This window comes from Grampus griseus (assembly GCF_964374135.1).
Source record: "Grampus griseus genome assembly, chromosome: 21".
Taxonomy (NCBI): domain Eukaryota; kingdom Metazoa; phylum Chordata; class Mammalia; order Artiodactyla; family Delphinidae; genus Grampus; species Grampus griseus.
The window spans coordinates 34330652-34342933 of record NC_139015.1 but is presented as its reverse complement, the minus strand read 5'-3'; the positions used below and the strand labels follow the sequence as shown (position 1 = coordinate 34342933).

At 41.0% G+C, this 12282-nt stretch overlaps 1 protein-coding gene across 8 annotated transcripts in view; it reads right to left on the bottom strand.

The window, feature by feature from the left end:
* The window catches only part of PSD3 (pleckstrin and Sec7 domain containing 3), a gene marked incomplete at both ends in the record, with an annotated part of 558422 nt that overhangs the window by 364760 nt on the left and 181380 nt on the right, over positions 1-12282 (bottom strand). For 5 of the 8 annotated variants that reach the window (XM_082680187.1, XM_082680189.1, XM_082680193.1 and 2 more), the window contains 2 exons: positions 1999-2394; positions 5331-6435. In XM_082680187.1, the coding sequence (XP_082536313.1) occupies positions 1999-2394; positions 5331-6435 (1501 nt within the window). Of the gene's footprint in view, positions 1-1992; positions 2395-5330; positions 6436-12282 lie in introns of all 8 variants that reach the window. The other 3 variants (XM_082680194.1, XM_082680192.1, XM_082680191.1) reach the window with 1 other exon arrangement.

Here is a 12282-nt window from a genome sequence, read left to right as displayed (position 1 = left end):
CAGCCAAAAACACCTCAGGTCCCCAACAACTTCAACTCACTCCAGAAAGTTGGATTGGAATTTCAATGAAATTATCTGCATTTTACCACAACTTACAGTTCCCCGAGATGATGGTGAAACTAAACGACTAAAGTAGCACCATCCACCCAGGGACACCCCCTCTCAAGGATGTCCCCTCAGAGACACCCCTCTCTCTGGCCCCTTCTAGAAACACCCCCTTCTCAGGGATGCCCCCCTTCCCTCAGGGATACCACCTCTTAGAGATCGGGTATAAATGCGGGTTTATCAGCCAGTTCTGATTCACACATTTGCTCCAGCTTCTACTTGGTACCAGGTACTGTGCTAGGTGCTTTAATCTATATTAACTCTTTAAATCACATGGCCACACAGCATACTAAGTATCATTAACCCTACTATGCAAATAAACAAAGGGGGTTTCAGAAAGAATAAGTGGCTTGTCCAAGAAATTCAGACCAAGGTCTTCTGCTTCTGAGAGTTGTGTGACCCAAGAAGACAACCAACATCCATGGTCTATTTCACATGGAAATGCATAGCTGCAACGTTACCATGTGCCAGTCTTGAATGTGCTCAGCCAATGAACTATAAACCTATAAACTGCTTATAGGAAACACTTAACATAGAACAGACTGATCATAAAAACAGGCTCATTAGAAATCTGTAATATGGGGACTTCCCTGGTGGCGCAGTGGTTAAGAATCTGCCTGCCAATGCAGGGGACATGCGTTCGAGCCCTGGTCTGGGAAAATCCCACATGCCGCGGAGCAACTAAGCCCGTGTGCCACAACTACTGAGCCCGCGGCTCTAGAGCCTGCGAGCCACAACTACTGAGCCCACATGCCACAACTACTGAGCCCACGCGCCTAGAGCCCATGCTCCGCAACAGGAGAGGCCACCTCAATGAGAAGAACGTGCACCACAAAGAAGAGTAGCCCCTGCTCGCCGCAACTAGAGAAAATCCGCACGCAGCAACAAAGACCCGACGCAGCCAAAAATAAATAAATAAATTTATATATTAAAAAAAAATTCTGTAATATGTATACTGACTTTAAAAAAAAAAAAACTGACGTTTTTTCATACAACTTTAAAATAGTTTATCCCCATTTAACCTCCCCTGCACCTCCCCAAACATGTGAATTGACACATTTTAATTCAGGAAAAATATATTAAAACTAAATTCATAAAATGATTAAGAAGTTTAGCATTCTCTTCCCACTTATGGAGATGCTGAAGGACAGGTAAATGACCCTAGAATGATGAATGACAAGAGATGAAATGCTGGATAATCCATAAAGAGACAGGGAATCACTAAATGACAGGTACAGCACATAAAACCTACATAATTTGTGATTCTGTGTTCTAGGGAGAGTTAAATCCTAAAGTAGAGAGAGAAAATAAGTATTTATGGCGTTGACCAAGGAATCAGCTCTACCAAGCACCCATATAATTAGATCCTCCCCCACCATCTCAGGAACATGAAGACTTCCCAGCAGAATGGGACCTCACAGGGCAAACAGCCAAGAGAGATTATAGTGACCATCTAATCCAACACCCTCTACTTACAATCAAGGAGTCTCTGGCCTAATCAAACAACCTGCCCCAAGTAATCAACCAATGCCAGTGGCAGAATGAAAGCCAAGATCTCCCAGTGTCCTTTTCCCAGCACCAGGCCACTGCTACCAAAGCTGCATCATGGGACCTAATACATACTCATCACCCACAAGTATTTGTTCAGGATCCAATTTACATATGGTAATACAAGAAATACTGCCAAATAGAATGTCCACAGGTTGCCAATTTGGCAAACCACTAAATTGTACTCTACCTGCCCCCAAAACCCAAATTACTTTTCACTCACATCATTCACTTATATCCACAGAAACCAGCCAAATGCTTTTCAAGTATGTTCCACACTCAGATTTCCAAAAAAAAACTGCTACAAAAACCACCAGCACAAAATTAAGAGAATGGGACCAGTACCTTCCCCAGAAAGCAATCTCTGGGGTGCCTTTCGTGTAGGTGGAGTTACTGGAGCCACTCAGCCCATTGGTGATCCCACCAGAATAGCCCATCACTATTCCACCATCTGCAGAGATGCTCAGGACGTCCTGCTGTCCTCCCATTGATGTCCTCTCCAGGAACTGACCACCTTCTTTAATGCGCTGTTGTATCATTGGAGTGAGGGGCACTTCAAAGCTAAAATAGCTATCAGGCTCTGAATATAAAGTCTCCAAGGACTCAGCACTGTAGTATAAAGAAGTGTTGTCCAAAATGGTTTCAAACTGGGAGCTGTACACATCAGTGGAGTCCTCTGCACAACCAGACCCAAGGATATCATCATCTCTGGCCCGAAAGTGCTCCTCTTGCTCAAGAATCCTGGAAAGCACATAAAACGGACGAATTTCAATATCAGGTTATTTTTTCCCCTCCAATCATATAAAAAAGGGAACATTCTATAGAGCTAACACTTGTATTCAGTGGGCTTATGTCAATACATTTGGGAAGGAAGACTTCATAGAAACATATTCAGGCTGAAAGAACTCTTTAGCATACATACGCTATGCTACCCTCTACATAATTTAATATAGTTTTGAACTATTTCCTAATATGTGAATCAGGTCCAAAGAATATTTCAATAAAATGTTAAAATAATGAATTTTCATCTAGCCAACTAAACTCCACAAATCCAAATTAACAGCTACTATCATTCTTAATTTTAACAGAAAGAGGTCATTAACAGGTAAATGACCTGTTAGAAGATAAATATATTGTGTAAACTTAATGGACTAAAAATACACTAAACTTTCATCAGTCTGTTAATATTTTCTGATTTAAATAAGACCAAATGCCCTCAAGAAGATAAATATTCTATAATCCAAGGGCTGTCCCCTGGTGACAATAAGACAGCACTGCAGAGAGAGTTCAGGTCCAGAAACAGCCAGCCAGTAAACGACCTTTTAAAAGAAAAAATAAATAAATAAGAGCCAACAAACGTGTTTACTACAGGGCTAACCAAAACAGTGACAACCTACAAAAAACGTACAAGTTAATATACCTGGGACGTTAATTAATTAATATGCAGCATGTTCTTCAAATATTAAAAATGAACATTAGAATAACTAAATAAAATTTTAAAACTCAGTAAGAGAAAGAAGACAAGAGACAGAAAAACGTGGAGCTGAATCTGGATGTGCCAATTACTAGCTCAGCCTCAGGAACAAAACAGAAATAGGAATAAAACTACCTGGTAGGTAACCCACATTTTTAGGTATTACCAGGATTCACATTCAACAGTACAGTTGTCTCTGCTGTTTTTAAATTACTGAAGGTCTACCCCACACCAAGTACTATTCTGGGTTCTACCTCTAAATGGCTCCTCAGGGCACTTGCAGTGAAACAGGAAGCTCAGGATGAGGCCCCTCCCTACCTCTGCTCACCTACTTCCCACCCTCCCCCAGCCCCCAGGCTCCAGCCACACGGGGAGAAGGGCGGACGGAGGGCCACATCTTAAAAGGCACCTGGAGGCTTCTGCTTCACAGTGTCCAGGAAGCATGCTCCATTAGCGACAAGCAGTCCTCCTTTGCCCAGGTGGTTCCCTCTGCCTGGAATATCCTCCTCCCCATTCTCTGCTGGGCAAACACGTATTCATTCCTGAAGTCTCAGCGTAACTATCACTTCCACAGAAAGGCCTTCCCCAAGCCATCAACCGAATCAGCCTCTCTCCTGCATTCAGACTATTCTTTCTAGGGACCTCCCTGGCGGTCCAGTGGTTGGGACTTCGCGTTCCAATGCCGGGGTGAGGGTCTGAACCCTGGCTGGGCAGCTGGGATCCCACGTGCCTCGCCTCGGGGCCAAAGGGCCAAAAGGTGAAGCAGAAGCAATACTGTAACAAATTCAATAAAGACATTAAAAATGGTCCACGTCAAAAAAAACTTTAAAACAAAACAAAACTATTCTTTCTAGTATGTCTCCCTTCTTCTCCTTTACGGAACCCAGCACAATTAGAGGTCCCAGCATTATTAATGTGTTGATCTTCAGAAGTATATTCCATGAGGTCAGTGACCTCAGGCCATGTCTATTTTCCACTGTTTTTTTTTTTTTTTTTGCCCTCACCGCACAGCTTGCATGATCTTAGTTTCCCAACCAAGAATGGAACCCATGCCCCTGCAGCGGAAGCACAGAGTCCTAACCACTGGACCGCCAGGGAATTCCCAGGGCCATGTCTATTTTGAACATTCCTTTATGCCCAGCATCTCTAGCCATATCAAGGACAGAGCAGACAACTGAAAACCATTTGTGAAAGGACAGGAAGGGAAGGAGGGCGGGAGGAAAGGAGGAATGAATTAATAATCTGCACAGGCACAGAAGTGCATACCCCAGTGGGAATATAATTACCGAGCCATGTACCACATATCAGGGCTCCTTTTGAGGGGAGTCTGGAGATTTTCTGTGTAGGGGGGGTGGGGACGGGAGGGAGAGGAGTCCTGACAGCCATCCTAAAGGAGCATCTCTTCGTGGATCTGTTAGTTAACTGCGGAGAAAACGGCATCTCCTTACACCAAACAAACAAAACCCTTCAGGCATGACACAGATGTTTTCCCATGTGAACTACCACAGGTGGAGGACTGACAAGACGGCACACATTTGAAATGACTTTGCCAAGAGGAACACTCTACAGTCAGACTACAAGCAAAGGAAGTGAAGACAGACGGGTATGGCTTCCATTTTTCCAGTCTCACAGCTGGTATGGATGCCAGAAATGTAGGGAGAGACCAGGAAATACCATATGATGCCAAGTTTACTCATCAGGGCTGTAATCAAAACATGCTGCTTGTGAGAAGGGAGACCCATGTGAGTGTCATGGAAGAACTGAATTCTGACCTCCTGATCTCTTTCAATCTAGAAAACTGAGCCAGCCTCTGTGTTCCTACATGTATAAGGCTGTATGCAGGCAACGGTGCTGCACCCAGAAGAAATGCCTGAGTTAGGATGTAATGACTACAGGATGTCAAAAAGAGTTCAAACCTTTCCACATTGTTAAAGATAATCGTGGGGTATTTAGTTACCTTGATGTTGGAGAAGTTGCAACCTGTCAAATACAATAAAACATCAGAAATGGAGTCACCTAGTTTAGAGTTCACAGTCTCCCCATATGGACAACTTTATAATAAGACCACTTTAACATCTCGGAACCTTAGAAGCAACATAGCTTACAGTCACTTCTCTTCCATTCTGTGGTAAACAAGGACCCAGGATATTGTGAATCGAGTTCTCACTGGCATCACAGACAGCAGGATACTATGCGAGCTCACCTTTCCCTGTCTCTCTCCAATTCAGGTTTCGTCTCAAGATGTTCCTTGTTTTCCCTTAGGAAGACTTCATCCTCTCCACTCTCATGAAGAGGCTCAGGCAGAAATGGCCCTGAGCCAGTGGCCAGCCTCTCTGAAGGAGCTCTCCAGGTGTCATCCCAAACACTCTCAGTTAAACCGGCTGAATCACACAAACCAGCAGATGAGATGAGATGGCTTGGCACTTTAGAAAACTCTTTGCTTTCAGGAGGGGTTGTCCTTTCCAATGATGTCTGAAAATCCACAGGTTGCCATGTCCCTCTTTTCTCCCCTCCTGTCCACAATATTTCCACCCCTTGAAATTCCACATGTTTGACCTGGCCTGGGCGTCCTGAGGAGCTGCCTCGACCACATTGCTCTGGGTGCTCTCTCCCCTGATCAGAGCTCCTCTCTCTCAATAAACCAGCACTTCCCACTGAGCTGTGGGTCACGGGGCTCCCCACGGAGGATGCTGGACAAGCTGGCTCCTGCACATGGACAGCCCCCTTTCTCCCATTATTAGCTCTTAGGGAAAGCTCTGCTTGAGTTTCTCCAGTTAATAGTGCAGTCAGGTCCTCCTGGATGCTCAAATAAAAACCTTCCTCAGTCGTAACTTCAGCTGAAAGAGGTATATCGGGTGACTTTTCTCGGCCAGCAGGGAACAGTGTGTTGGCTCTCTGTGTTTTATGACTGGCAGGGTCTGGCTCTTGTTCCACCTGCTGAACTAAAAAAGTAGAAACCGCATCTCCATCCAGTACCTTTGTAGCCTGCAATGTTCCTGAAACTATTCTGGCTTCTGTGGCTTTCAGAGCTGAAATCAAAGAGTCAATGGGTTGTAAACTCTGTTCCTTGAGATGACTCTGAGAGGGGACCTCTCTGACATCTTTTGGTCCTCCGGTAACACTGAGAAGCCCAGAGGGATGGCCAGCAAGAGACTGGACCCTCTGCTGCACCTGAGGGCAGCACGGCAGAGACTCGGCATCAAACTCGAGAGAGGCTCTTAGGCCTTCTCCACTTTCCTCCATGGTCCCATATTCTGGAAATTCATTTGTGACATTCGGGGGGAGTAAAGTGCTTCCTCCATGATCACCTACAAAGAGAACAGAATGGACGCATGACTTGTTCTGAACAACAGATTCCAACGTGTGTTAATAAATCTCCATACGCATCAGGCATTCAGTCATCCTTATGGGATCCTTTCACTGTCTCCTGCCCCCACCTCTGCAACACTTGCTTCTCATAACCCTGCCGGTGGTCCCTTCCACTTAGCTTACACGAGAGTACCCACAAAGGTTTTGGCACAGACAGAGACGATCTAATGACACACGCCCTATTCAACCCTGCTTCTGATGAAGTCCCACACACGCACCTCGGTTGCTGCATACGCAAGAACAGATGAAAATAAGGATATGTATCATTTTCCAAATACCACTCATGAAATAGCAACTAAAGTATTTATATTGGGCACAACAACAAATAGTCTTACGATCCAGCCAACAATACCTGTGCAGTGCAATCTCTGAGATGGAAGCCTCAGAAAAAAGATATGATCTATTTAAAGTCAGTAAATATTTTTTTGGCTGGAAGCTTCCCCTTCACTGTTGGATTTCTGTTGTGGGGGGGAATGCTTTCAGAACATCCCTGGGGAATGAGACTGAAGTCAAAATGGAATAGGAAACTTAGTATGTTAAGAAAGATCTCTGGGATCCCAAATGAATAAAATTTAAATGGTATCATATGCAGAACCCCAATATATGAAGCAGTAAAAACAATTAGCATATATTTACTATGTAGGATCAAATTTACATCCTTTTCTTATTAAAACGGCAGTCAATGAGAAAAATGAAGACACTCTGATAACAGAATTTTAAATTGAGGATTTATGGATAACAGTTACAGTCCTATCACCCCAGGATCCAATTTCCTTCTGAACTTGGTTTTGGTTACTTTGTATCGAGAATATCCTCATCTACCCTGGAAATGTAGGGTCCTCACTTGGACAACTTTATGACAGAGGACACCTGTTGTTTTTGTTATTGCTTTTAAAGCATTGCCAGCTACCACCTTCCTATTCAGTGAAATGTTTGATGACTGTCTGAATATATACAATGAAATGACATGAAAGACTTGATTCCAAGGCATGTACAAAATGAGGTAACTTGGAAACATAAGTTAATGTATAGTATCCCACAGTGTGGAAAATCTGATAAATAATAATACATCTAAGAGTGTATTCAGTTTCATATTTCATTTTTGAAATAATTTGAAATACATTTTTTAAATTAAATTTGAATCAGTATTGATGGAATCCAAGAAGCACTTCTCTGTGATTGTAGTATTGATAGTACCTTCACAAGACAGAAGTAAGAGGATGCGGCTTGCTTGAAATCTGAGGAGGAAGCAACTTTCAAACCCTGATTTTGAAAAGGAAGACAGTTAAAAGCAATAAAGATTCCTCTTCCTGTGGCACACTGACATTTTAAATTTTTCAATAAAGACTGTGATAGGACTTTTAAGATTCAGTTGTCTTTAATATATTCACAAAATTGTGTGACCATCACCGCAACCTAATTCCAGAACATTTTCATCACCTCCTACCACCACCATAAAACCTATATCCAATCCATTAGCCACCATTCCTCAGCCCCTGGTAACTACCAACCTACCTTCTGTCTCTATGGATTCACGTGTTCTACTTCATATCAACAGAATCACACAATATGTGGCATTTTTTGTCTTTTTTTCCACCTAGCACAATGCTTTCAAGGTTTATCCACACTGTACCATGTACCAGAACTTCTTTTCTTTTTATTGACAAATAATATTCCATTGTATGGATATACCACAGTTTCTTTCCATTCATCTGCTGATGGACATTTGTGTTATTTCCACATTTTAGCTATTATAAATAATGAACATTTGTGTACAAGTTTTTGTGTCTACATTTATTTTCAGTTCTCTTGGGTATATATCTATGAGTGGATTCTGGGTCACATGGTAACTCTCTCTCTTTAATGTTTGGAGAAACTGCCAGTTTTCCAAAGCAACTACACCATTTTACATTCCTACCAGCAAAGTCTGAGGGTTCTAGTACTGCCCATATTTTTTATTATAGTTGTCTTAGTAGATGTGAAATGCTATCTCACTGTAGTTCTGATTTTGCTCAATATCATTAATCACTGTGGTAGTGATTAATGATATTGAGCATCTTGTCACATGCTTGTTGGCCATTTGTATGTCTTCTTCAGAGACATACCCATTCAAATCCTTTGCCCATTTTATAATTGGGTTACTTGTCTTTTTATTATTGAGTTGTAAGAGTCCTTTGTATATTCTGGACAGAAGTTCCTTATCATATATATACTTTGCAAACATTTTCTCCCATTCTGTGGGTTGTCTCTTCCCTTAGTTGATGGTGTTTTGTTTTCTTGTTTTTTTGTTTTGCGGTACACGGGCCTCTCACTGTTGTGGCCTCTCCCATTGCGGAGCACAGGCTCTGGACGCGCAGGCCAAGCGGCCATGGCTCACGGGCCTAGCCGCTCCGCGGCATGTGTGATCTTCCCGGACAGGGGCACGAACCCGTGTCCCCTGCATCAGCAGGCGGACTCTCAACCACTGCGCCACCAGGGAAGCCCGATGGTGTTTATTTTGAAGCACAATTTTTAAAAATTTTAATAAAATCCAACATCTATCTTTTTATTTTGTTGCTTGTGTCTTTGGTGTCATATGCAACAAATTATTGTCTAATCCAAGGTCACAAAGATTTATTCCTTTTTTTTTAGGAGTTTTACAGTGTTAGCTATTACATGTAGACCTTTGATCCATTTTGAATTAACTCTTGTATATGGGGTAAAGTGGAGCTCCAACGTCATTCTGTTGCATGTGGATATCCACTGTCCCAGCACTACTGTTGAAAAAAACTATTTCCCCCACTGAACTGCATTAATACCTTCATAGAAAATCAACTGACCATAAACGTAAAGGTTTATGCCTGTACTCTAAATTCTATTCCTTTGAGCTAGTAGCAAGTATAACACCATCTTGATTACTGTAGCTTTGCAGAAGTAAAATCAGGAAGTGTGAGTCCTCCTACTTTGTCCTTCCTTTTCCAGGTTGTTTTGGCTACTCTGGGACCCTGGCATTTTCCATATGAATTTTAGGATCAGCTTGCCAGACACCCGAAATGTTCATAGAGGCTGGGATGAATCTGTAGAGCACTGCATCCTAACAATAGTACTATTAAGTCTTTTGATCCATGACTATAGGATGTCTTTCCATTTATTTAATTTTCTTTAATTTCTTTTAACATGTTTTTGTTTTAAATGTACAAGTTTTACATTACTTTTGTTAAACTTACTCCCCTAAGTATTTTCTTTTTGATACTATAATATGCAGAAATTTTTTCATTTTCAGATTATTCACTGCTAGCATATAGAAATACAACTGGTTGCCGAACTTACTATTTAGTACTAATAGCTTTTTTGTGGATTCCTTAGGATTTCCTATATATAAGATCATGTTGTCTGTGAACAGAGATAATTTTACTTTTTTTCTTTCTTATCTGGATGTCTTTTATTTCTTTTTCTTGCCTAACTGCACTGGCCAGACCCTCTAGTACAATGTTGACTGGAAGTGGTAAGAGCTAGACATCCTTGTCTTGTTCTGGATCTTAAGAGAAAGCTTTCAGTCTTTTACCATTAAGTATGATATTAGCTGTGGGTTTTTCACAAACGCGCTATATATCAGCGTAAGGAAGATCCCTTCTACTCCCAGTTTGTCAAGTGTTTCTATCATGAAAGGGTGCCAAGTTTTGTCAAATGTTTTTTCTCTGTCAATTGAGATTTCCATGTGGGTTTTGTCTTTTAATCTAGTAAGAGTGAATTACATTAACTGACCTTTATATACTGAACCAACCTTGCATTCCTGGAATAAATACCACTTGGTCATGGTGCATAATCCTTCTTTAAAAGTTGCTAGATTCAGCTTTTTAGTATTTTTGCACCTATATTCATAAACAATATTGGTCTGTAGTTGTCTTGTGCTATCTCTGGTTTGGGTAGTAATGTGGGCTTAACAAAATGAATTGGGAAATATTCTATATTGGCATTTATTTACACCTTTTTACACTTTTTTAAAAAACATTTTTCATATTTTACACTTTTTAGGCTTTTAACAGTTTTCTCTTCCTTAATAATTCAGGGGACTTAATTTCCTCCGTAGTTTAAAAGCTATAAATTTATTGTTAAAATGCAATGAAAGAAAAAAGTATACAATCCAAAAGCATGGGCTTTTTTCTTTAACTTAGTAAAATAGCTTTAAATTGTTAGAGAAGTACTTAGATCACAGTGGGAAATACTTCCTATAGACGTTATAATGCTTTTATTTAAGTTAGAGTATGCCTTTACAAAAAATGATCATAGAATATAAAACTGCAAAAGTCAAAGGAATCAAAGAATTAATTTGGCTACCTAACATAATTAGCAAGAAAACAGGCTCAAAGGAATGATGTACTTGCCAACATGATACAACAAATAAAAACCAGAGCTTATCTATTTTACCTCTACTAAGCTTTACATCCCTCCCCTGCCCTCCATCTTTATTGGTAGTGAGATACCCTAGTATGTGTCTTCAATCTTTTCCCTGAAATTTAAAAAATCTTCTGAGGGCTTCCCTGGTGGCACAGTGGTTAAGAGTCCGCCTGCTGATGCAGGGGACACGGGTTCGTGCCCCGGTCCGGGAAGATTCCACATGCCGCGGAGCTGCTGGGCCTGTGAGCCATGGCCGCTGAGCCTGCACGTCCGGAGCCTGTGCTCCGCAACGGGAGAGGCCACAACAGTGAGAGGCCCGCACACCTCAAGAAAAAAAAAAAGAAAAAAAAAGATAAGAAATAAAAAGTGTTGGTAAGGATGTGAAGAAAAGAGAACCCTAGTACACTGTTGATGGAACGTAAATTAGCGCAACCTCCAGCGTGTGGAGGTTCCTCAAAAAATTAAAAATAGAACTACCATATGATACAGCAATTCCACTTATGGGTATTTACCTGAAGAAAACAAAAACACTAATTAGAAAAGATATCTGCACCCCTATGTTCACTGCAGCATTATTTACAATAGCCAAGATATGGAAACAACCTAAGTGCCCATCGATGGATGAATGGATAAAGAAACTGTGGTATATATATATATTATATATAGTTTATATAATGGGATATTATTCAGCCATAAAAAAGAACGAAATCTTGCCATTTGCAACAATATGATTGGACCTTGAGGACATTATGCTAAATGAAATAAGTCAGAGGAAGACACATACTGAATGGTCTCACTTACATGTGGAATCTTAAAAAAAAAAAAAAAAAACAAGCTCACATATACAGAGGAGAGACTGGAAGTTGTCAGAAGGATGTGGGGGGAGGTGAAACGGGTAAAGTGATTCAAAAGGTACACACTTCCAGCTATAAAATAATCATGGGGATGTAATATACAGCACGGGGACCATAGTTAATAATACTGTCTTGCATATTTGAAAGTTGATAAGAGAGTAGATCTTAAAAGTCCTCATCACAAGAAAAATAATTTCTGTAACTACGTACGGTGATGGACTTACTGTGGTGATCATTTCACAACATATACAATAATGAATCATTACATTGTACACCTGAAACTAATATAATATTGTATGTCAATTATACTTCAAAAAAGAATTCTCGAAATCATGGAGAAACAAGCCTGCTCCAAAAGATGAGCTTCAGAAAAACCGTGGCCCTTCTAAGACTGACCCTGCTTGAGGCCCAGTAAATGAAATGGATTTCTTTCTACTCTGAGTAGCAAACTCCTTAAAAGAAAATGGCTGAAGGAAAAAAAAAGAAGAAGAAAAAGAACTATTTGGCAAGTCTTCTGCAGACTTGGTCACAGCTTCACAGTAGAAATGTGAAGTA